This window comes from Numenius arquata, chromosome Z, assembly GCF_964106895.1.
Source record: "Numenius arquata chromosome Z, bNumArq3.hap1.1, whole genome shotgun sequence".
NCBI lineage: Eukaryota > Metazoa > Chordata > Aves > Charadriiformes > Scolopacidae > Numenius > Numenius arquata.
The window spans coordinates 52,932,440-52,955,616 of NC_133616.1; the positions used below are offsets into that span (position 1 = coordinate 52,932,440).

At 41.1% G+C, this 23,177-nt stretch overlaps 1 protein-coding gene across 1 annotated transcript in view; it reads right to left on the reverse strand.

Moving 5' to 3' along the window:
- Nucleotides 1-23,177, reverse strand: part of LOC141477089 (E3 ubiquitin-protein ligase KCMF1) — a 57,848-nt gene that overhangs the window by 14,675 nt on the left and 19,996 nt on the right. Inside the window, exons 2-3 of the mRNA XM_074166144.1 lie at nucleotides 13,675-13,842; nucleotides 2,863-3,002 (exon numbers count right to left, since the gene is read on the reverse strand). Of these exons, the coding sequence (XP_074022245.1) occupies nucleotides 2,863-3,002; nucleotides 13,675-13,842 (308 nt within the window). The remainder of the gene's footprint in view (nucleotides 1-2,862; nucleotides 3,003-13,674; nucleotides 13,843-23,177) is intronic.

The following is a 23,177-nucleotide window of genomic DNA, read 5'->3' on the forward strand; positions in this document are numbered from 1 at the left end:
TGGCCTGGCAGATGCCTGGAGAAAATGGATATTGTCTACCTAGACTTTAGTAGGGCCTTTGACGCTGTCTCCCTACAGAATCCTCATAGACAAGCTGCTGATGCACAGGCTGGATAAGCAGACAGTGAGCAGAGAGAAAGATGGTTTAATGGCTGGGCTCAGAGCGTGATCAGTGGGAATTTTACTGATGGCAAAAAATTGAGAGGAGTGGCTGATATGCCAAAGAGCCATGCTGCCATTCAGAGTGACCTCAACAGGCTGGAGAAATGGGCCAACAGGAATCTCATGAATTTCAATAGGAGGAAGTACAAAGTCCTGCTCCTGGGGAGGAACAACACCAGGCATCAACACACACTGAAGGCCACCCACCTGGAAAGCAGCTTTGCAGAAAAGGACCTAGGGGTCCTGCTGGACCATGAGCCAGCAATGTGCCCCTATGGCAAAGCAAGCTGAGGGTGTCCTGGGCTGCATTAGGAACAGCATTGCCAGCAGGTCAAGGGTGGTCATCCTCTGCCTCTATCCAGGACTGGCGAGGCCACACCTAGAGTACTCTGCCCAGTTCTGGGCTCTGCATAGAACAGAAACATGCACATACCAGACAGTCCAGCATAGAGCTACAAACATGACTGCAGGAATGGAGCATCCCTCCTGTGAGGAAAGGCTGAGAAATTCGGGACTTTTCAGCCTGGAAAAGAGCAAGCCCATGGAGGGATCTTAAGAATGTACATAAATACCTGAAGGGAGGGTGAAAGGAAGAGAGAGCCATGCTCTTTTCAGTGGTGCCCAGTGACAGGACCAGAGGCAACAGGCACAAATGCAGACACAGGAGGTTCCTCATAAACATCAGAAAACATTTTTTCCACTGTGAGAGTGAGCGAGCACTGGCACAGGTTGCCCTGAGATGCTGACTCTTGATCCTCAGATATATTAAAAAGCCATCTGGACATGGTCCTGGGCAACCAGCTGTAGGTTGTGCTGCTTGAGCAGGGGTCAGACAAGATGACTTCCAGAGGTCCCTTCCAACCTCAAGTCAGTCTGTGATTTTTGCCCACAAGTACCTAACATTGGTGTACATATCAATGACAAATACCCAAGAAAAATCAGCAGAAAGTAAGCTTATCTGCACCACTCTAAACATAAAAATGGCAAAATTTAATGGACAAAAAATTCTTTGACTTATTCTTTGAAACATGGGGATGGAGAGGCAGGGGGTTGTAAAACACAAATGATTCCATCCCTGTAAACTTCCTTTAAGATCTAAAAGCAAATATCTAACATAAACCACATCTTTTGACAGAGATACTACAAGGACTGTGAGCTCAATATCTAAACAGAAATAACTGCTTGAAAGGCTAAGACCATAAATATTTAGAATCCATATTTTGCTCTTTATAGCCTTTCACTATTTACAGTAAGAGTGCAGTACCCAGGTAGTTTTATGTGCATGCACACCAAACATTTATCAAAAAAGCTAGATACAAACCTTAGCACAAACATGTACTATCATAATCAAGGGTTAAAATATTGTCCTTTACCATTGTTTGGAACAAAGATATAACATTGGAGACTGACTCCAAAAACAGGGAGTACACATACAACAACTCTTTCAGCAATCAGTGCAGTTGCAAATGTATAGAATCACAAATTTAGGCTTCACGTACTGAGTTCGAGTCACAGCTGCCAACAAGGACATATGAAATTTAAAAACCTGGAATCTTAGCATTCTGTGTCAGGAACATATCACTGACCTCAAGTGGTGCAAGTAAGAATTGCAATACTAAGCCACTAAGAAAGTCATCCAAATGTGGAACTTTCAATGGTTGACACTGTTTGAAAGTTGCAAAGTTAAAAGAAAAACTCCAGGAGATGATAAAAATTGCAGTGCACCACTAAGTTAAATTATGATCCTCCAGTGTAACTGATTGTGAAGTAAACTGCTTCGCTTCCTATTTTTAAGAAAGATCAGAACACCTTTGAACCTTAAGGAGGTTGACAAACCACCTCCTCTATGACTCCTTCACACAAGGTCCTTAATAGGTTCAGAGTAAAGGTTCATTTTCTTCCACAGAACTCCCTGGAAGTTAAGAAAACTAGAAGATTAGAATAGAGAACCTATTTATAAGTAATTTCTTCACAACATATTAGTGATGAGTAATCCACTTATACCACGTTTTTCTAGGAAATCTATGGTACAGCATTAATCAGACGAGCCCCTGGATGCTGTTCTATTAACCTAGTCTCTCCTAGGTTAACTCCTAACAGGAGTTAACACCTCAGATGAAAGTATTTATGTTGAAGCTTGTTTAAGGAGTGTGTTTTTAACCATGTCAAGTGTCCTAATGGTTAGGGATGGGGGAAAAAAAACCCTGAGTTTAGCAGCAATATTTTCAAAAGAATGACAACTTCTGCTGCAGAAATATACCAAGTCTATTATAAAAGCTATTTGAAAAAGACATCAAACTGTCTGTACGTCTTCCTCTCTTGCAGTTACAAAAGACTGGCACAGCTATGACCTTCCAGGACAATTACAGACTGGTTGTAAGAAGAGAGACATGGCTACACAGAATAACCATGAGATGATTCTAAATTTTGTCTTGCAGGATTAACTCCTAAACATGGCAGCCTTTACATCAGAAAAACCAAACAGCCACAGTAAATGAAGAAAGCAAGCTCATTATATTATGAAACCCATGACATGAGAATTTTCATGTCACCATCAAATGTAGGTATGTCTTCTTACAAAGCACTCAAATGAAATCATGCTTCAAGAAAGAAAAAGAACAGGAGGATACCAATTTTCCAGAAGAGAAACTTTTTAATACATTTCCACCACAACTGAAAGCCAATTCTGAAGCTTCTTACCACTTCTGTTGATGTTTCTGCATGCTCAGAAGTAACGTGTTCTTGAAGAGATGTTTCCGTATAACCCATTTTTCCACAATAAGGACAAGTAAAAGACTGTGGCTGCTCTACAGAGAAAGCTTCTCCACCATAGTACAAATCTGGAACAGAAAGTGTTTAAATAGAGGTTACTTCAAAGCAGTAGCATTATTTCGTTCATGTAAACCTCTGTTTATAAATGTACTTCAATGTAATCACTACCAAATTAATCTGGTATGGCTATTTTAATATTGCATAAAGGCCATAGACTAATATTCAACAAGTGTTCAATTACCGATTACAAAAACCAGACTACATTTAATTTTCATTAGCAAACATAACAATTTTCTAACATTCAGTAGGAGCAAAGATTCCTACGATGATGCTGCTGATACTGTCAAACCTTCGCTTTTCCACCACCCTTCTTACCCCATGCACTGGGTCACTTGTGGTATTTTCAATCATATGATGAGTTTTCAAAAGTTGAACTCTCAACACAACCTCAAAAATTTAAGTTGAAATTTAGAAGTCCTCAGTGATACTATATGTCAATATTTATGCCATAGCTGAACCACTGCTTCACAATAAGTAGCTTTGAAAACCATCTCAAACATATAGTATAGAAGATTGACAGTGAAAAAGGAATTTGATTCTGTTACACACTGGTTGCAACTTTTAGGTGTGCTGAATTTAAGCGCTTTTGCACTACTGATGAAAAGCAGGCACTTTTAAGTTGCCAACATAGAGGTTCCCCAAACTTCACATGAAAATTTATCAAACCATACAAGAAAAGAATGCTAGCCTCTTATCCTCTGCAGGTATTATGTACTCTACAGGAAACATGAATAAACTTCACACTCACATCAAGATAAGAAGTGTAATTTTATCTAGCAAGTAATTTAAAATCTTTTCACTGACATTTTTTCTAGCATTCATTGACAAGTAACTGAAAAATATTTTCATAGAATTATTAATATTCTGCTATAAATTAAAAATTGGAGAAGTCTGAACAGATACTAGAACTCATGTTCTGCATCACAAGGCAGTATCTATCTAATGTATTAGGAAAATGCCCTTCTGGTGGCTTAAGTTGCAGCTTCCTAAGGTTTATGACATCCTCTACTACTGACCTCTCTACTGACCCAGGACATGACCAGAAAGAATAGAACAACATTTTTGTTTCTGTGGCCTTACAAAAGATGATGGTTAAGCTAAAAAAAGCACATATCTATAATCCATTATATTAACAGATAGTATTTTACATATAATTATGTTTTGAGGGCTAACACTTGAAGACAAATACAGGAAATTAACTTCTTAGCAACATGTTGGTATGCTGAGTTAAACATACAGAATCAGATTGAATACACTGCAGAATAAAGTTTATGTTCAGTAAGACCCTGTTCCCCTTAATTGGAAACTGCTTCCAGATAATTAAAATGCTGGAGGATGAGAGAAAGATACCCTTTTAACAGGCATGGTAAGAAACACCCAAGCAGACAGGCTTGCAAAGAAGAAACACTACCTCGCACACTGAGTATTTTTAACTGGTTCATCCAATTAACTATCACACTAAGTTTGAGTACCATCCCAAACCTAGGTTCATTTATTCACATACACGTGAGGAAAACACGTCCAACTATCCAAATGAAAAAGTTCCCAGCGAATTAAGCCTTAGTTCTCCAAAGCAGCATTTGAAATTCCATTAAATGCTGTATACAATAAGGCACAGAAGTAACTTTTCATTAGAGAATGGAATTGCATGCCAGATATGATTGAAACAGAATGATACAGACTGTAAGTCAGCATGAATGTAAATTAGAAGACATGTCCAAAAGATTAGCACCCCTACCACCCAACCTGAAAGTTGTTTATATAGTACTGACACAAACAGATGCCTGGAATCATTATTAGAAGGAAATCCCAAAGGTCCTTGCACAACATGTATCAGGAATGAGTTCTGAATGCATCTGAGTCACACAACACATGAAAGTCGGGAATTTCCTTGACAGGTTGTCAGGCATTCAGCTGACATCATAGAGTGGTTCAGGTTGGAAGGGACCTTAAAGATCATTGAGTTCCAACCCCCATGCCATGGGCAGGGACATCTCCCACTAGATCAGGTTGCTCAAAGTCCCATCCAGCCTGGCCTTGAACACTTCCAGGGAAGGGGCATCCACAACTTCTCTAGGTAACCGTTCCAGTGCCTCACCACACTCACAGTGAAAAATTTCTTCCTGATATTTAATCTAAATCTACCCTCTTCCAGTTTGAAGCCATTACCCCTTATCCGATCACCACATGCCCTTGTAAAATGTCCCTCTCCAGCTTTCTTGTAAGCCCCCTTCCTAACAAGATGACATGTGGTATGTCTTAATTCAAAAGAACTGTTCTTACTTGATCCTCTATAAATCCATAGCAAGAATCAGTGAAACTATGAAGAGGAAGGTCTGCTTTTCCACATTTGTGGGAAGGGTCACTGGCCACTGCCTAAATATACCATATTCATATACCATATTCAACAGAAGATGACAATACTACCAGATTGGAAAAAAGCTTCTTACAAACTCTTAAACCTGCTTGTCTGGTTTATAGTATCCATCAGCTTTAGAATGTCTTCTGACTACTCAAAGACAGGAACAGCAGCAAGATTGCCCATGTCATAGCTTTTAAAACTATTGTTAGTTCTTATCCATTACTCACAGTAAGCTTGTGTTTATTCTATATGAGCAGACTGGTACTAGTTACTCTGGCAGGTGACCAGAAAGACTGGGTCTGAGGCAGGATAACTCCATTAGCATTCAGAACTCTTGACATTCCCTATATACAGGTGTTAACAGTATCATCCTACAGGACAAACCAATTACATTTAGTTACAACCACAACTATATTTTGACTTGAATATTGTCATGGTTTCAGATGGGATGGAGGTAACTTTCTTGCTAACACTTAGTTAGCACTTAGTAGTGCTATGTTTCTGATTTGGGGTAAGAAATAGTGTTGATAGCACATTGGTGGTTTTAGTTGTTGCTAGGCAGTCAAGGCCTTTTCTGCCCCTCATACCACCCCACCAGCAAGCAGTGTGACAAGTACTGTCAAACCCCATGTTTCTAGTCCTTGCTTTTAGAGAGTATGAAACAAGCCATTTATTGGTTTAAAAAAAAAAAAACCAACTGAGTTCTTTCCAGCCTCCTGGATTATATGTATTCCTGCATGTTCTCCCACTCGTACTTTCTCACCCATCTTTCTCATAATACACAAACATACATGCACATGCCAAATAAATATGCTTTCATCTGGAAAAAAAACCACAAACACATGCACCTGTCAGACATGAAATCAGTCACTGGCAAACCCAAATATTTTTCTTTTGGAAGTTTACACTTCCCTTTTTTCTTTCCTCCTCAACTTTAATCTCTCTCCATACCTTACAATCAAAATCTGTCCCTTTTCTAACCTGAAATACAGGTGCCCAGGTAAGTTTTCTTTTAAACCATAGCAAATTAAAGAAAAAAAATGTTGATACTTAAGTGATATCATGAATCTCTGTGTCTAATTTTAGTGTTGAAGTTACTGAATGGATATTTCTCCACTTGTTTTGTTTTTATAAGTACATCAAAAATCCTAAAAATTATTAACACAGTCATGTTATTGACTATCAAAGGCTCATTTGCTAAGGAGAACCCTAACAATTAGAGGAAGTACAGGAAAAAATGAAAAGGTCACGCCTCCACTGCTGGAGAAGTGAGGCAAGCTACAATTGTATTACATTTTTCACTTACAGTTGTGGAATTGTTATAATGCAACTGGCCCATGACCAAAGAATTATCCCTTCTGGCCAAAAAGAAACCTTTCAGGTAATGTATTTTGGTTCTTTCCAAACACCATCCTACACAAAAGAATGACTCCGTAACTCTTCAGACTCCTCTGGACCTCTAAAGCCCTCTTTTCAAAGTAGCTAGGAAGACACAGTTGCTTAGTAAAAAAACACGGAATAAATCACATCCCTCTAGGAGAAGATTCATTACCCATTCTGCTTATTATTAGAGGAAGAATACAAAAGAGTAAAAGGACCAGAATATTGTCTAAGGAGGACACAGCAATAGTTTATGAATATATCTTTTCTTGAATTAAAAAAAAAAAATCAAACTGAATTTAATGTGAAAAATCAACCATAAATATGAACAGTTATGCTTTATTATGCATCTATAGCTACAGATTGCCTGGCATTTAAGTTAACTAACGCATTCTTAAACTTGGCAGGAGATAAGTAGTGAGGCAGAAGTATAGTAGGATCCCTTAGATAAAAATCCGTCTTTCAAAGATGATTTGGGACTATATTTTATAACAGCTCATCCTTGCTTTCTGTTAAGACATATTTCTTTACAAGGGTACACAGCAGTCAGGAATGTTAGTTTCACTTTTCTTCATATGAGTAACGTAATTTTAATTTGATATATAGATAAAAATGTTGGTATTACACAAATTGTGGTATATTTGTTTGATTATCTTTTTCAATGTTTGAAGAAACTAAATGGTGGCAACACACCACATTTTACAAAGCGCATATATTCCTGTATCACTGATCAAGCAGTCATACTACTCAAAACAGTATTACCCTTAAAACTGCTGCTAGGGTTTTTTTGCTGCAGATTTTCTGAACAAAGCACATTCCAAAACCTGCTGGACACTCTGCTATAAACTTAAAGAAATAATGCTTATCTATCCTCCATTTATAAACATTTGCATAAAGGAATGGGCTAACAGGAATCTTACGATATTCAGCCCAGCCCTACCCCAGGCAGGCAGACCTGGGCAGCAATGCCAGCAGGGCCAGAGAACAGCTCTGAGGAGATGGTGCTGGGTGCAGGGGCCACAGCAAGCTGAGCAGGGGCCACGTGCCTAGAGCAGTATCAGTAGGGGTGAACCCCTCAGCTCAGAAACCACCAGCCTCAGCCAGGCACTGCATCTTGTTGGGGGCCCCCCCAAGTACAGGGGAGACATCAAATTGAAGTGAGTCCAGCAGAAGGCTATTAAGGTGGCAGGGCTGGAGCACTCACACTGCAGAGGGTGCAGGGCCAGCGCCAGTTCAGCCTGGAGCAGACAGCTTTGTGTCACCTAACAGCTTAGCTTGGAGCAGAAGTTTAGACCAGAGACCTCCAGAGATCCCTTCCAACCAGAATTATCTTACGACTGATCCTATGAAAGACAGACACACAGCAACATAGCCGTAATACTCATCTAGACTCTAATATTCTGTTACAATCACCAATGTTGTCCTGCTTTACAGGCTGGAGGCATCTACACTCAACAGGTTGGATCTCTACTCACCTTACTTGGAACTCTTCCCTTTCAGTACAAAGGCAGTGCAAGAGCCACATCTGCTAGAGTAAAATGCCAGCTTGTTTGAATCTGGAAACAGCTGCTTGTTCCTTCCAGATAGAGCATCACTATTTCAAACTTTCAGCAAGTTTCCAGCACAGCTATGTCTAGCAGGAAGAAACAGTACATCCTCCATTTTAATTCATGCAGTTTCATCAGCTGCTAATCTCAGTATTAAACCTCACAGCCAGATAGTGCTGGGCCAAATGCTTCTGTGAGACACACGCTGCTGGGACTGGCAGTGATTACATGGCAGGTATTCAGTTATCCATCCAGCAGCAGCTGGGTGTTTTGTTTCCCTAGCTGGGGTCAGGGCCCTCAGCTGCTTTGACAAGCCTCAAAGTAGGCCTCCATAACACATTCTCTGCCCATAGTCTACATCTGACCATCTGGCCACAAACTACGCAGCACCCAGTTGTCCTCCTGCCTTAGATGCATTTCCTGCATGGACCCCTGAGCTGACTTGTTACAGTTGCTTTGTCTGGGAATGTCAGCAGGACCCGGTCCTGGTACCAATCCTGCTCTGCCCACCCTGTCAGTGAGGACACTGTTCCTGCCTGTGCTGTGGTCACCTCAGTTCCTGGTTTGTCTTCCCTTGTAGAGCAGCCCTCCTCTTGCTGCTCTCCAACAGTAAGAACCACATGCTGAAGCCATGAATGAGCACAGACGCTAATGAAGATGAGAGGGAATTGGGGTTGCTCTGCCAATACTGAGCAGTGCCAAAAAATGCAGCTGGTGCTCAAAGGCAGAGTCAACTATGTGGGGAGCAGCTCTGCTGAAGAGGACCGGGGGATTCCAGTGGGCAGTAAGCCAAACATGAGCCAACAGTGTGCCCCTGACACTGAAGGCAAAGGATGACCTGGGCTAAGTCAGTAAGAGAACAGCTATCAATCAAAAGACATTCCAGGTTACTTGGCACTTGTTAGGCAACACAGGGTTCAGTTTTGGTCTCTCCAATTCAAGACAGACATTGAAATAAAATGCAGAGGACCTAGGAGGAGGGTTGTGTGTGTGTTGTGTGGACACACACTTATATCCACCAAGACAGTTAGAGGGCTGGAGAACCTGACATAAGAACGGTTGAAGGAATGGGATTCATTCACCCTAGAGAAGACTCAAGGTGATCTCATCTCCAACTTTTTTTACTTAAAAAGGAAACAGAGGTATGCTCTTCAAAAGGAAGAATGGTGACAGGCTGCAGGCACCAGCTGCTTCAGAGGAAACTCTGCTTGGATAAAGGAAACAAAAAACCCAGCATTCACTGTAGAAACTAAACACTGTGATAGGTGACCCAACAGTGGTGAAACATCCTTTGAGGGAAATATTCAAGACTTGGCTTGATAGGATAGTCCAACGTATGTCCCTGCTTCCAACAGAAGCTTGCATCAGATATCTCCAGAGTCCCTTCCAAACAAACTAGACTATTCTGTGATGATGCTCTGACATAGCAAGATACACACCTACCAGACAGGTCTTGTTCTAGCAGTTGAAAAAAATCACAAAAGCCTCAAGTTGAATTCTGGTGAATCCAGTCAGATGTCTACACACATTATCAAGGTAACCATTATTTAAGCAGCTCCTTTTGCCTAATAATTAGGCACAAATGGTGGCAGGATCTTCTGTCACAAAAGCACCTGAGCTGACAAGTGAAAGTACACTTGTTCTGTACTTTGATAGCAGTAACTCAATATGATTTTGGCAGAGAATTCTACTAACAATTTATTACTTTCTTTGCCAGTATAACCCCTTTAAAATGGTGGGGGTAATGTGCAATCCACATGCTTAAAATCATAAAGAATCCTAGCAGCTTAGGATTCTTTTTTGGGATAAAGAAAGCTGAGAAATTTGCTCTGAACTTCTCCATTGTCCCGACAAATTGTCCTACAAAAAGCACAACAGTACTGTGACTGCCTGGTAAGCACATTCCTGTTCTTTTCACAGGCCTATTGAAATTCTACTTTTTGACCCCTCAGAAATAAACTAAATGGATTTGTGCTTTAAAGGCCACTTCTCATTACATATGAGGCTTCATATTTTATTTTAAGCTCTGTCCTTGTTACAGAGCGTATCACTTGGTGTGTGTTAAAGCATTTCTTCCAGTGTCTCCACAGACACTGAAGAAGAGTAGCACTGCCATTGCTCTGGATCATGTTTGCTTCAAAATTAATACTAGGTCATACACTGACCCCTGAAAGACAAATATGCCAGCCAGTAAACACATGTGTAGTCAGAAATCACTAGGGCTTTTTACTTGCTTTCAGTGTTCTCAAATGGGTTCCTACACTATTTTGAATCTCAAGGCGGGAGGAGGGGAAGAATAAATCAGAAAGTATCAAGATGACAATAAAAACTCCTTCAGAGCACATGAAGTTCATCTTCTTGCAATATACTCTGCAAGATTATTACAGTACCTCAGAACCCTAAAAACTGATCAGAATTTTCATGGAGGTAAACAACATGTTACCCTTCCTATGCTGAAACAATCCCAGACACATAGGATCATCCATGTGATCAGCTGTCCGCTACAAACCTGAACTTGGTCACAGCTTTAGGCACAGAGTACTTAAGCAAACTCCACCATTATCTGCATGTAGATAGCGCTGGCCAGAATGGTGATGGCAACTAGAGGTACAGGTCCTTTTCATCAGCTGCAGATGGACCTCAAGCGAATGACTCCCTGATCCTCATACGCACTTTTAAAATCAGAAAAATGACACTGACTGCCTCCGAAGTGCTTGCATCCGTTTGGCAATGGAAGGATCCCCCACTCTGCTTCCTTGACCTCAGTGAAACAGTCATCTTTTACCAGCTGTCCACTTCCCTCCCCATCATCAGCAAAACTGTTTACTCCTATTAAAAACAGCTTCCATACCTTTGAATCAAACCTGATTACCAACAACAGTATTCAAGTTTGTCAATGGCCAGTTAAACTACAATTCACACACCTACCTATACTAACAGCCTTCCATTCTGTGTTTTTACTGAAGTTTTCCTTAATCAGGAAAACTCCCTACTCATACTGTCACACATTAGAAAACATTTTCCTTTCACTTGACTTCAAGTCACTAGGAAGTGGCTGAAGTCTTCACTACTTCTATGTCATTTAGTTTTACATTGCAGATCTGTCCCGTTGAGAATATTTTCGTTTAACTCATTAATACCTGCTTCCTCGGTGATTTTTAACATTCACTAGTAGAATATCCTGACAACTCTGAAACAGGTCATTCTAGACTACTCCTACCATTCATTATTGATTTCCTAACTAAACATTCTTTAGCTTCTAATCTTTTGGATGTTCCTTAAAGCCACATGATCTCTTAAGCTACACAAGGCCCTTTGAAAAGTTACCACAGTTTCTCTAAGCATTGATACAATACTGTGAAGACACACTCTTTCATGTCTTACATTCTACAGGGTACTATAGAACAAGAACATTTTAAGAATGATGTCACAGACCTTGCAGAGCCCTAAGGACTATGCTATTTATAAGTATTCCCTAATTCATTCTCCGGTATGTAAGCTTACAAGGTGACAAATACTTGAGTGCCATCAACCTTTGCTATGGTTCACGATGTGGTGGTGATGTACTCTTCCCCAATCTTGTTCTACAGTGTTAATCAAACCAGGAGCCTTGCTGCAGAGCTGAGATGCAGTGCTTTTTTTACTAACAGTGGTTCTGTGGGAGCAAAGCTCAGATATCAAGCCATATGAAATTCCTAGAGCTTGTTTTATTATTCTTCGTATTTAAAGAAGCCACAGTAGCATAAACATCAAGTAATGCAGATGTAGCCCTTGGAATCCTATTACTCATCTCAATACTTCACTATGAACCATCTTCTACCTCGCCACCTGTATTCTTCATGCAGACTTAAAAAGTAAAAAATAAACCCTTTCTGCCCCCAAAACACACAAGTAAAATGCATTAAACCAAAAGATACATTTGTCAAAGACTTCCAAAAGAGAAATATCCAAATTGCAAGAAACAAGATGTATTTCCTAGACATTCTTGGGTTCCGATGATCAGCATTTTTTTAAGAGAGTAGTGTTTAAAAAAAAGTTTCCTCAGCGCAGTCACTGAATGCTTTGACATGTTAACTTAAGGCTTCATAGCAAGCATGTTTCAGTCCTCTTACCCTTACGATGAGATTTTAATGCTTACAGCAATGCTGTCCTTTTAGTCTATGTGTAACATCCAAGAACAGCTGCTGCTAAGGGGCTAAGAAGTTTGCACTGTGGATCTCAAACAGTGACCAGAATCCTGAATTTTAGAGAATTTGAAGAATTTTACCTCATTAGTGAGACCAGAAAAAAAAGAAGCCCAAGAAGAAACATGTGCAAGCTAAAATGGTGGCACACATTTTTGACAATGCACTAAGTTATTTCCTTCCGAACCCTGGATTCCCAGGGCCTGGATTTTTGAAGTCATGACCAGGCAGTTCTAAGGCAAATGGAGGCCTGAGAATTAGAAGAAAATGAAGGACATCTTCATTTAAAGGCTGTTTTGATAAAACAACTGCGTGTTTCTATGTATAGCTATTCTCTAATCTTTAAAGTATTAAAGAAGAAGATTATGCTTTTGTTTTAATCAAAAAGGTAAAGAAGCAGTTTACAATCCATAAGACTTCAGCTTTTCAGAAGTTATCATACTTAAAGAATTCAAAACAAAGAACAATACGGCCAGAATTGCTAAAAAAAAAAAATCATATTACAATGCTAGCCTTGTGGTCATAACAAAAACAAAATACATGACCAGCATCAGCAAGGTCTTAGAGTAGTGATTTGTCACAGAATTGTCTTGTGAGTTACAACCTGTTACAAATAAAATGCAATAGAAACAACAAGCAGGGTAGAAGACAAGAACAATTATTTTTATACTGACATGGCTTTACAGTCAGGAATAATTCTTAAATCAGTAGATCTTCAAAGGAGTTCCAAGACTCCATGTTAGTCCATGCCACTAGTCTTTTATACTCAGTACAGTCCATCACTATCCCTGCTGTACCTGAAGTTCCACATAAGCCACCAGTGAATAAACATCTAACAAAATCTCACCAGGATTTTTCTGCTTGTACACTGTAGCACTGAAGTAAAGCATACTCAGGGGAGCAGGTTGCCATATCTTCTGAACTAGAAGTTAATTAGGAGTAGCCATTGTTATTAAGTATATTTATTACCTGCTGTTATTGGACCAAAATAAAAAATAAATGAAAAATATATATGCACCAATTAAAGGAAATATATAAATCAGTTGTTGTATGCTAAAATCAAAGAAAATAATGTCTGTTTTTAGAGGACAACTTGCTTTTACTTTCAGTGTGCTAATGGGGGAAGTAAGTAGAAACATGAAAATCCATATTATGTTTGTAGACACAACATATCAGCAAAGTACTAGAGTTTGAAATTATCACTTACCAAAATCTACTCTTGTTAGTATGCACTGCATTGGATGGTCAGTTGTATGCCTTGTCGTTGTTGCACCACTTTCATAACAAGTTGCACACAGATCGTAATCGTAGCAAATTAAACACTTGTATCGGCGACCTCGAAAATTTCCTTTTAAACATGCATCACAGCTGACACCTGTAAACAAATAAAATTGCTTTAAAACAGCAATAAGTGCACCTTTCTTTTTTAAATAAGAGGCAGATTTGTTGCTATTGCCTCTCAACAACTAAAAGGAGCCAGTCATCTGACATGTGCAGCTGACTCAATTTTTAAATATATTTGTCTTTAAAAGACACTGCTCTCCCACAATTAGAACTTTGAATTCTTGAAGTAAAATAAGGCCAAACCCAAGCACCTGAAATAATAATAAGTTATAAAATCTCCTCAGGTGCACCTTCCTACAGGCCCTTCACTTGGTAGCAATGACTGGTATTTTTGACTATTCAGTTAGGAATCTTGGGCCACTCTTGAAAGCTGAAAGGCAGATCAGGAGGAAAAAACAGCAATAAGCAAACCAACCACTGACAAAAATCCACTAGCTTTTCAGCCTGCTTTTTTTTTCCCCTCTACACTTCCTAGCAATTTAATTCTGAAGAACACCATAACCATCCCTCACATGGTATGTGGGGTAGAAATTAGGACCTTTTACCATTTTAAATAACAGAAAAAAGTTAAGGTGTTTTTTGAAGTCAGGCTGCATCAGTTCTCTCCACCCTATTTCTTTCTCAAGCCAAACTTCTGCACTGTAAGGTAGTCACACTGCATGTGTCAGAGAAAGGCTTTATAGCTTCCAAAAGCTTTTCGTTTTTCTCTGCATGGTTTCAGTTCTCTCTTGGTTACTTAAGTATCATCATCCTGTAATGTGTCAAGTCTAACACAAACTTCCTTAAATTGCAGCAGCAACTTAAGGGCCTCCATGGAGGAAACCAGTGTATACAATTAAGGCAGGATTTTGACCAACATCCTCTTTCAGCATCACTAAGACATATTCTTCAATAGCTTAGCACTGACAACTTGAGAGAAATAAAACTGCCAGACAGTTATAGTCACATTAGCCACCTCCCTATTTTTTTAAGCCTGACAGAAGACTGACTTTAATTACAGGATTTTTTATTTTTTTCATTTTTTTGTTGTGCTACTCTACTCTGTAGCATCTGAACAGAAGCTTTACCACATGTAACACAGGAATGCAACAATAAGTAATTTCTTTTCAATTTCTGCTACTTGTTCAAACAATTGCATCACCACATTTAGATGTGATGTGGACAAAACATTTACACGAACAGTGGACAAAATTATTTTACCATTTTTTCCTTTAGTTGCTTTACCTACAGGGATAGCTTACAGCATTATCTAATTGTTTCTAATGTTTAAGCACCGTGCTTATATGAATACTGAACCTATTTCTTTAGTTGCCTCACTCAGTATCTACTTTGAAAGCATCACTTTGTGTGGAATAGTGTATCAGAAGAAAATATTTCAAGAATCTTTGTTAATAGCTTCAAAGAATTACATTTTGAAGATAGCTGTGTTACCACCTTCAAAGTTTTTCTTTAAAAAAAAAAATCTCACTTGACATGTTTTTCTCCAAAATTTCATCCATAAACTCTGAAGGATCTGTCCAAATCAAAGATTGTAACACTGAGAGCAACCTAACTTCTGAGAACACCTGCTTATTAACTTTGTAGAAGGAATTTCATTACTTCAGATGGTTTGTTTGCTTTTTTCCATATGATTTTTCCATAAAATTTTACCTATGCAGCATCCATATCTCCCCAACAACGCATGCTATACACAAAACACTTATAAGTTATTGGCAGCACTGCAAGTCTTTTTGTTGCCTACTAAACTTTCTAGAAAACAGCTGATCAGCAAATCAGACATCACACTGAAATAAGACTCTAGGTTAAACTAGTCTGCTGCATCAGACACTAACAGCATTTCAGATGAAGTACGACACCATGGTTCTCCAGTAACTTGCATTTTCCCTACTTTTTTTCTTTAAGCTCAAAACAGTTGATTTAATGCAGATGTAAGCCTCTTTGCAACAAACTCCTCCTGTCACGTGTTCTAACATCTAGATTGTTCCTACTTGAAGACACATGTTTTTAAGAAGTTTTCATTTACACGTTTTCATGAAGAAATTCTTCTCCATATCATTCCAAACTGCAACCCCCATACACTTTGTAATTCTACCTTTGAAGAAATCCAGTCATAAACTGCAGCATAATGTTTGTAGTTAAAACTTAAGAACATTTCCAGTGGAAATGTACAACAAGGTCTTCAAACAACAGATGAATTTTGCTTCTTATGATCAATTATCAGGAAGTCTACAATCTGAACAGAAAAACTAACATTAGAATAATACATCACTATGGCTGGTGAAGTCAGACCAAAAGAGTAACAAAGTTAAAGAGACAGCATGCTTTCCACATCTTTCAAGGTTAGTATTTTGCCACAACTACCAGATGCTCACTCTGAGAAAGAGGCTGACATCAGGGAATGTACCACCTTACTTTCATATCCTTTGATGTAGCGGAGAATGAAAACCAAAAGGGAAAGTGATAATTAAATTAAAAGCCTCAGTTTGGGAGCTAAACCCGTACTTAAATCCCCAGACCACCCCTTGAATCGAATAGGACCTCTTTTCCAGAGGTTACTCATTTATTCTTCCATTTTTACAACAGTCACAAAACCAGGTCCATTCCAGGTTTTCCTGTTCCTCTTCAAGCCTATTACTTGCTGCCAAAACCTCATCTATCTATCCAACCTGGGATCTGGAAACTGAATTACCCGGGCAAATAATCTCCTTACACCCTATTCTTTCTACTACAGTAAACACTTATTTCCTTATCAAAGCTATGATTTTGTGTTTTTCTCTTCTCTTTACACCAACTGAAATTCCTAAAGTTCATTTCTTTTCCCTGCATAAGCCCCAAACACTCAAAGATAACATTCCAGTCAGCACAACATGTCTTTCACTAGATGCCTATCCAGTATTTACCAGCGTTTACCTTACATTTGCAAATACAGCAGGTATGTTAGAGATTCAAGAATGCTAGATCAAACTAGATGCATCTATAAAATCACAGGTTTTGAGAAGAAAACATGGTCTGGAGTGGTTCACTTCGAAGCCAGGAACAAAAGCCAAAAAAATCAACCAAGAGCCGAGCCCAAACAATGCGTGACAAGGATTTAGGTAGTCAGCATACATTTCTGACTTGCATGAAATGGTACTGACTTTTAAAAGAACCCTTGAATGAAATTCTACTAACCCTGAATGAATGGCTATTGAATGAGGACTTCCGATTCACCTTTTGCAAAGCAATGATTTGGAGTGATCGGTCTCAGAAATAACCATTTTAGTTACAGATTACATTTTCATTATCATAGACAATAGAGGTGGCTTCCTGAAATTTTCTACTTTGTTACTGCTATACAAGTACACACACATACTGCACAACACATCTAATCAAAACCTTACTGCTCACTGACAAAGAACGCTGGGGTTTTCTAATGTAACACTGTTCCACTAGAGGGTAGCATTGTGCTAAAAGCCGAAGGAGTTTGGGTTCACTTTAATTATCAACCTTCCAAGTTCTGTAAGTCTCTTTAGCAGTATCAACAGCCTCAGTCTCTCCAGCTTCACATTTTCAGTAAAATGAGTCATGAGATACCTAGCAGTCCCATTAATAAAATTAGCCCTTCAATACAAAATTCTCACTACTTTTCTGTCAAGTCATCCCACATCTTCACCTAATCCAGGCAAACTACTTCAAGGAAGATAACATCACGCACACATTTTATATGTAGCGCACTGAATAATGATGTCATTAAAAAAACCCAACAACCACAAAGCCAAAAAACCTCTCTCCCCAACACCTTTCATACTCTGATTCTAACAGCCAAATATAAATTGCTCTTATGACATAGAATTGGTTTTGCACGGAATTAACTAAAATGAAAGAACTTTTCCTGGGTTTAACAGAGACACCAAGGAGAGCACATAATGTGATTTCATAATGGAGAGAATAGCGCTGGACAGACACACAGTTCAAATACTGCATACACCAGGATTAATTTGTTTTTACAGTTACAAGCAAAGCTACAGTACAATATCAATTAAAGTGTCCTAAATGTCCCAAGCCATTACTGCCTTGGACAGGCACCCATTTGTAACAGAGCAAAGGGTTTTTTTCCATACTTGGCCTCTTCAGATTCTATAGGCAATCCGAATAATATTATTAAAAGCTCAATAATCTGGCCCAGATAAAAATGACACAAGAAACTGTGGAGAACTCAACTGGTCAAAGTTAGATAGAGACAACAGAATATGCTCTTGCCTCAAACAATGCGAGCTACTAAACTTTATCAATGCTTTGGATATAGCATTTGATTTTTAGAGAATTCAGAGAAAATGCCCTCCGCTAATCACTAGAAAACATTTAAAACACATAAAAAGCCTGCATCTGAAATATTCAAACAGTGAAGATAGCAACATTTAGCTCCTGAAGGCAGTATTTAATCCTTGTGCTATCCCAGAGAATTAAACTCGTTTGTTTTAACAACACATTGGAATATAGATTCATGAATAGTAGTTTCACCATTTAACATTCTGGTCAGCAAAAAAAAATATCGAAAAACCAACCTTCCAGCCTGTAATTTAGGTACTGTTTTTATTTCATCAGGTGTCAGAGTAAGGATCACGGAACTTCTTTAATGTCCAACATGAACACAAAATTAGCCTGTCATTGATTCCTTCTCCAGAAAAAAAGTGCCAGTTATTGAAGAGTTTCTTCCTACCTTACCTAACGTACTAAAGGGATTACCTCTTCTCAAAGACTGTAGAATTACATGTCAAAGTACCACTGAATTTCAAGGGGACTGGAAAACTTTAATGTTTCCACCTTTCAAAATTACCTTTCAAGAACCCCAACTTAAGCACGCAAGTGAAAATTACAAAGTTGTGCTGTGTTTTTTGTGGTACAAAAGGTTGCAACCTGTGCATTGCATTTTATTTTTATATTCTGATGATCATAAGTAACTGTACTTTTAATATGCATCTCTCAATTTCAGCGTAAGATGCACTTTCAGTGAGTTGGTGTGGGTTTTGTGGTGTTTTTTTTTTTTTTCGGTTGGTTGGGTTGGGCTTTTGCCTGTAAGATAAATTCCCTAACATCAACCGTCTCATCTGTATCTTCGTGCCACATAGCAATCCAAGGCCTTAAAACAAGGCAGTCTACTTAACTGGTACAGTTGTTTCTAATCATAAAATCCAAGAATACTTTACATTGGAAGGGACTTTACAGATGATCTAGTTCCAATCTCCCATACCAGGCACAGGAGTGGGACCCTCGCACTAGACCACATTACTCAAAGCCCCATCCAATCTGAACTTGAATGTTGCCAGCCACGGATGGTGCATCTACCACCTCTCTGGGCAACCTGTTCCAGTGTCTCACCGCCCTCACAGTAAAGAATTTCTTCCTCATACCTAATATAAATGTCCCCTCTTTCAGCTTGAAGCCACTACTCCTCATCATATTGCTACACTCCCTCATAAAGAGTCCCTTCCCATCTCTCCTGTAGGCCCCCTTTAGGTACTGGAAGGCTGCTATACAGTCTCCCCGGAGCCTTCTCTTCTCCAGGCTGAACAACCCCAACTCTCTCAGCCTGTCTTCATAGGAGAGCTGCTTCAGTCCTCTGATCATCCTCAGGGCTCTCTTCTGGACTCACTCCAACAAGTCCATCTCCTTCTTATATTGGGGGCTCCAAAGCTGGACACAGTATTCCAGGTAGAGTCTCACCAGCACAGAGTAGAGGGGCAGAACCTCTCTCAACCCACTGGCCACACTTCTTTTGATGCAGCCCAGGATATGGTTGGCTTTCTGGGCTGTGAGCACAGCTTCTTGTCCACCAGGAGGACCCAAGCCCTTCTCCTCAGGGCTGCTGTCAATCGATTCTCTGCCTACTCTGTATTTGTGCTTAGGGTTGCCCTGACCCAGGTGCAGGACCTTGCACTTGGCCTTGTTGAGCTTCATGAGGTTCACATGGGCCCACCTCTCAAGCCTGTCCAGGTCCCTCTGGATGACATTCTTTCCCTCCAGCATGCCGACCATGCCACACAGCTTGGTGTCATTGGCAAACTTGCTGAGGGTGCACTGGTCACCACTTGGACATCAAGCCATTGACCACAACTCTTTTGAGTGTGACCATCCAGTCAGCTTCTTATCCACCAAGTGGTCCATCCGTCATATCCATGTCTCTCCAATTCAGAGACAAGGATGTCACACAGGACAGCGTCAAATGCTTTGTACAAGTCCAAGTAGATAGTGTCAGTTGCTCTTCCCTTACCCACAGATGATGTAATGCTGTCATAAATAGCCACCAAATTTGTCAGGCAGCGTTTGCCCATAGTGAAGCCATGCTGGCCATCACCAAACAACTCCTTATTTCCCACATGCCTTAGCATAGAGGATCTGCTTCTTTAGCTTGCTGGGTACACAGGTGAGACTTAACAGCCTGTAGTTACCTACATCTTCCTTTTTCACCTTTTTAAAAAAGGGGTGTTACATTTCCCCTCTTCTAGTCAGTGGGAACTTCACCAGACCGCCATGACTTCTCAAATATGATGGATAACAGCTTAGCGACTTCATCTGCCACTCTGCTCAGGACCCATGGATGAATCTCATCAGGTCCCATGGATCTATGCACCTTCAGGTTCCTTAGATGGTCTTGAACCTGGTCTTCTCCTACAGTGGGGGGGTTCCTTATTCTCCTACCCCCTGCCTCTGCCTTCCACGACTTGGGTAGTGTGGCTAGAGCTCTTGACAGTGAACACCAAGGCATAAAAGCTGTTAAGTACCTCAGCCTTGTCCATATCCTGGGTGACCAGGTCTCCTGTTTCCTTCTAGACACATTTTCCCTAGTCTTCGTTTTATAACTGACCTATACAAGCTCTTCTTGTTGCCCTTGATGCCTCCAGCCATATTTAACTCTATCTCGGCTTTAGCCTTTCCAACCTGATCCCTGGCTGCCCAATTTCTTTGTCTTCTTCCCAGTCTACCTGTCCTTGCTTCAACCCTCTGTAGGCCTCTTTTTCAGTCCAAGTTTGTCCAGGAGCTCCTTGCTCATCCATGCAGGCCTCCTGGCATTTTTGCCTGACTTTATTTTTGTTGGGCTGCATTGCTCCTGAGCTTGAAGGAGATGATCCTTGAATAATAACCAGCTTTCTTGGGTCCCTCTTCCCTCCAGGATTTATCCCACAGTACTCTACCAAGCACATCCCTGAAAAAGGCCAAAGTCTGTGCTCCTGAAGTCCAGGGGAGTGAGCTTGCTAGTGCCCTCCTCACTGCTCTAAGGGTCTTGAACTCCACCACCTCGTGGTCACTGCAGCCAATGCTGCCCTTGAGCTTCACATTCCCCACTAGCCAGCCCCTCCTTGTTGGTGACAACAAGGTCCAGCATAGCACCTCTCCTCTTTGGCTCCTCTATCACTTGGAAAAGGAAGTTATCATCAACGCATTCCAAGAACCTCCTGGATTCCTTATGCCCTGCTGTGTTCAACCACCCCAATATCTACTGGAGGGAGAAGTCCCCCATGAGGGCCAACGCTTGTGAATGTGAGGCTGCTCCTAGTTGTCTATAGAGGGCCTTGGCCACTCAGTTTTCCTGGTCAGACGGCCCGTAGCAGACCTCCACTGCAACATCACCTTTTCCTGCCCTCCCTTTAACCCTGACGCAGCAGCTCTCAGTCAGCTCCTCATCCACCTGCAAATGCAGCTCCATGCACTCCAGCTGGTCACTGACATGGAAGACAACACCTCCTCCTTATCTTTCCTGCCTGTTCTTCCTGAAGAGTCTGTATCCCTCCATTCCAACACTCCAGTCATAGGAGCCATCCCACCACTCCAGTCATAGGAGCCATCCCACCACTCCAGTCATAGGAGCCATCCCACCACTCCAGTCATAGGAGCCATCCCACCATGTTTCTGTGATGCCAGTAAGATCACAGCCCTGCAGGGGTGCACACATCTCTAACTCCTAGTTTATTCTCCATGCTACCTGCCTTTGCATAGAGACATTTAAGTTGGGCCCCCAATAAAGCTGACTTACTGGCTGGGATTCCTTTGTGCTGCACTCCAGGTGCTCTCCTGCTGACCTGTGATACTGCTCCAGGCTCTGGGCACTGGCATCATACTGGTAAGAGTGGGATGGATTGATGTTCCCCTCTGCCAGCAGCTTTAGTTTAAAGTTCTCTTCACCAGCTTGGCAAGCCTTAGGCCAAAGATGCTCTTCCCCTTCTCTGACAAGTCGACCCCATCAGGCCCCAGTAGACCTTGTTTCTCAAAGTGAATCCCATGGTCTAAGAAGTCAGACCCCTGGCTGTGGCACCAGTCCTGTAGCCATTTGTTGATTTGCCAAGTTTGATTTGCTCTATCAATCCCCTTCCCTTTGACCAGGAGGACTGAGGATAAAACCACCTGCACTCCAGAGTCCCTGACTGCTGCTCCCAGGAGTCTGTAATCCTCCTTGATACTCCTCAGACTGGTCCTGGCGGTATCACTGGTGCCCATGTGAAACAACAGCAGTGGATAACAGCCAGAGGACTGTACAAGGCTTGATAGTCTCTCAGTGATATCCCTGGTATAAGCCCCAAGTAAGCAGCACTCCTCTCTAGAGAGTGCATCAGGTCAACAAATGGGTGCATCCGTATCTTTGAGAAGACAGTCACTTACAACACACATCGCTTTTTCTTGGGCTGCCTTACTCAGCTCCAGCATCTCTCCTGGTGTGACTGGTCTTTCCTCTTCCGTCTGCAGAGCAGTGAAGCCATTCTGCAAGAGTACCTCAGGCTTCAGGGGAAGTCTTTGCCCTGCTGGTCCTTGCTTTTGCAAGCTTCCATTCTTCTGCATTGTTGCCCCCCACCCCCAACTTCTATGTGTGCCAGTAGGGGAGTTTTTGGTTGTTTGGCTGTGGGTCCGCTGCAGACTGGACTTGGAACCAGGAATTTAACTCCTTCTCAGCCTCCCTGATGGTATACAGCCTCATCACCACCTCCTGCAGCTCAGCCACCTGATGCAGGAGGTTCTCCACCTGGGCACACCTTTTGTAGGCAGGTCTGCCACCTATTCCTGCTCCAGGAGAAAGGCTGAAGCATCTCCTGCAGTCCAAGGTCTGCACTGCAGCCTCTCCCTCCAGCAGCTCTGTCTGGGTGGAGGCATTAGCCACTGCTGGGGTAGACGGGGCAGGTCCCCAAGTCAGACCTGTAGCCTTTGCTCTCAGACAAGTGCCCACCATCTTGCCTTGAGGATCAGGTACTGTAAGTGCCCTTGACCTGTGCAAGTGGTCACAGAATAGTGTCTGGTTGCTGGGTTACTTCAAGTCTCCCAGTTCGCCAGTGGAATGCCCATCCTTTGAAGAGGCACCTTCCCAGACTGCCCTCTGCACAAACTGCCAAGCCAGGCCCT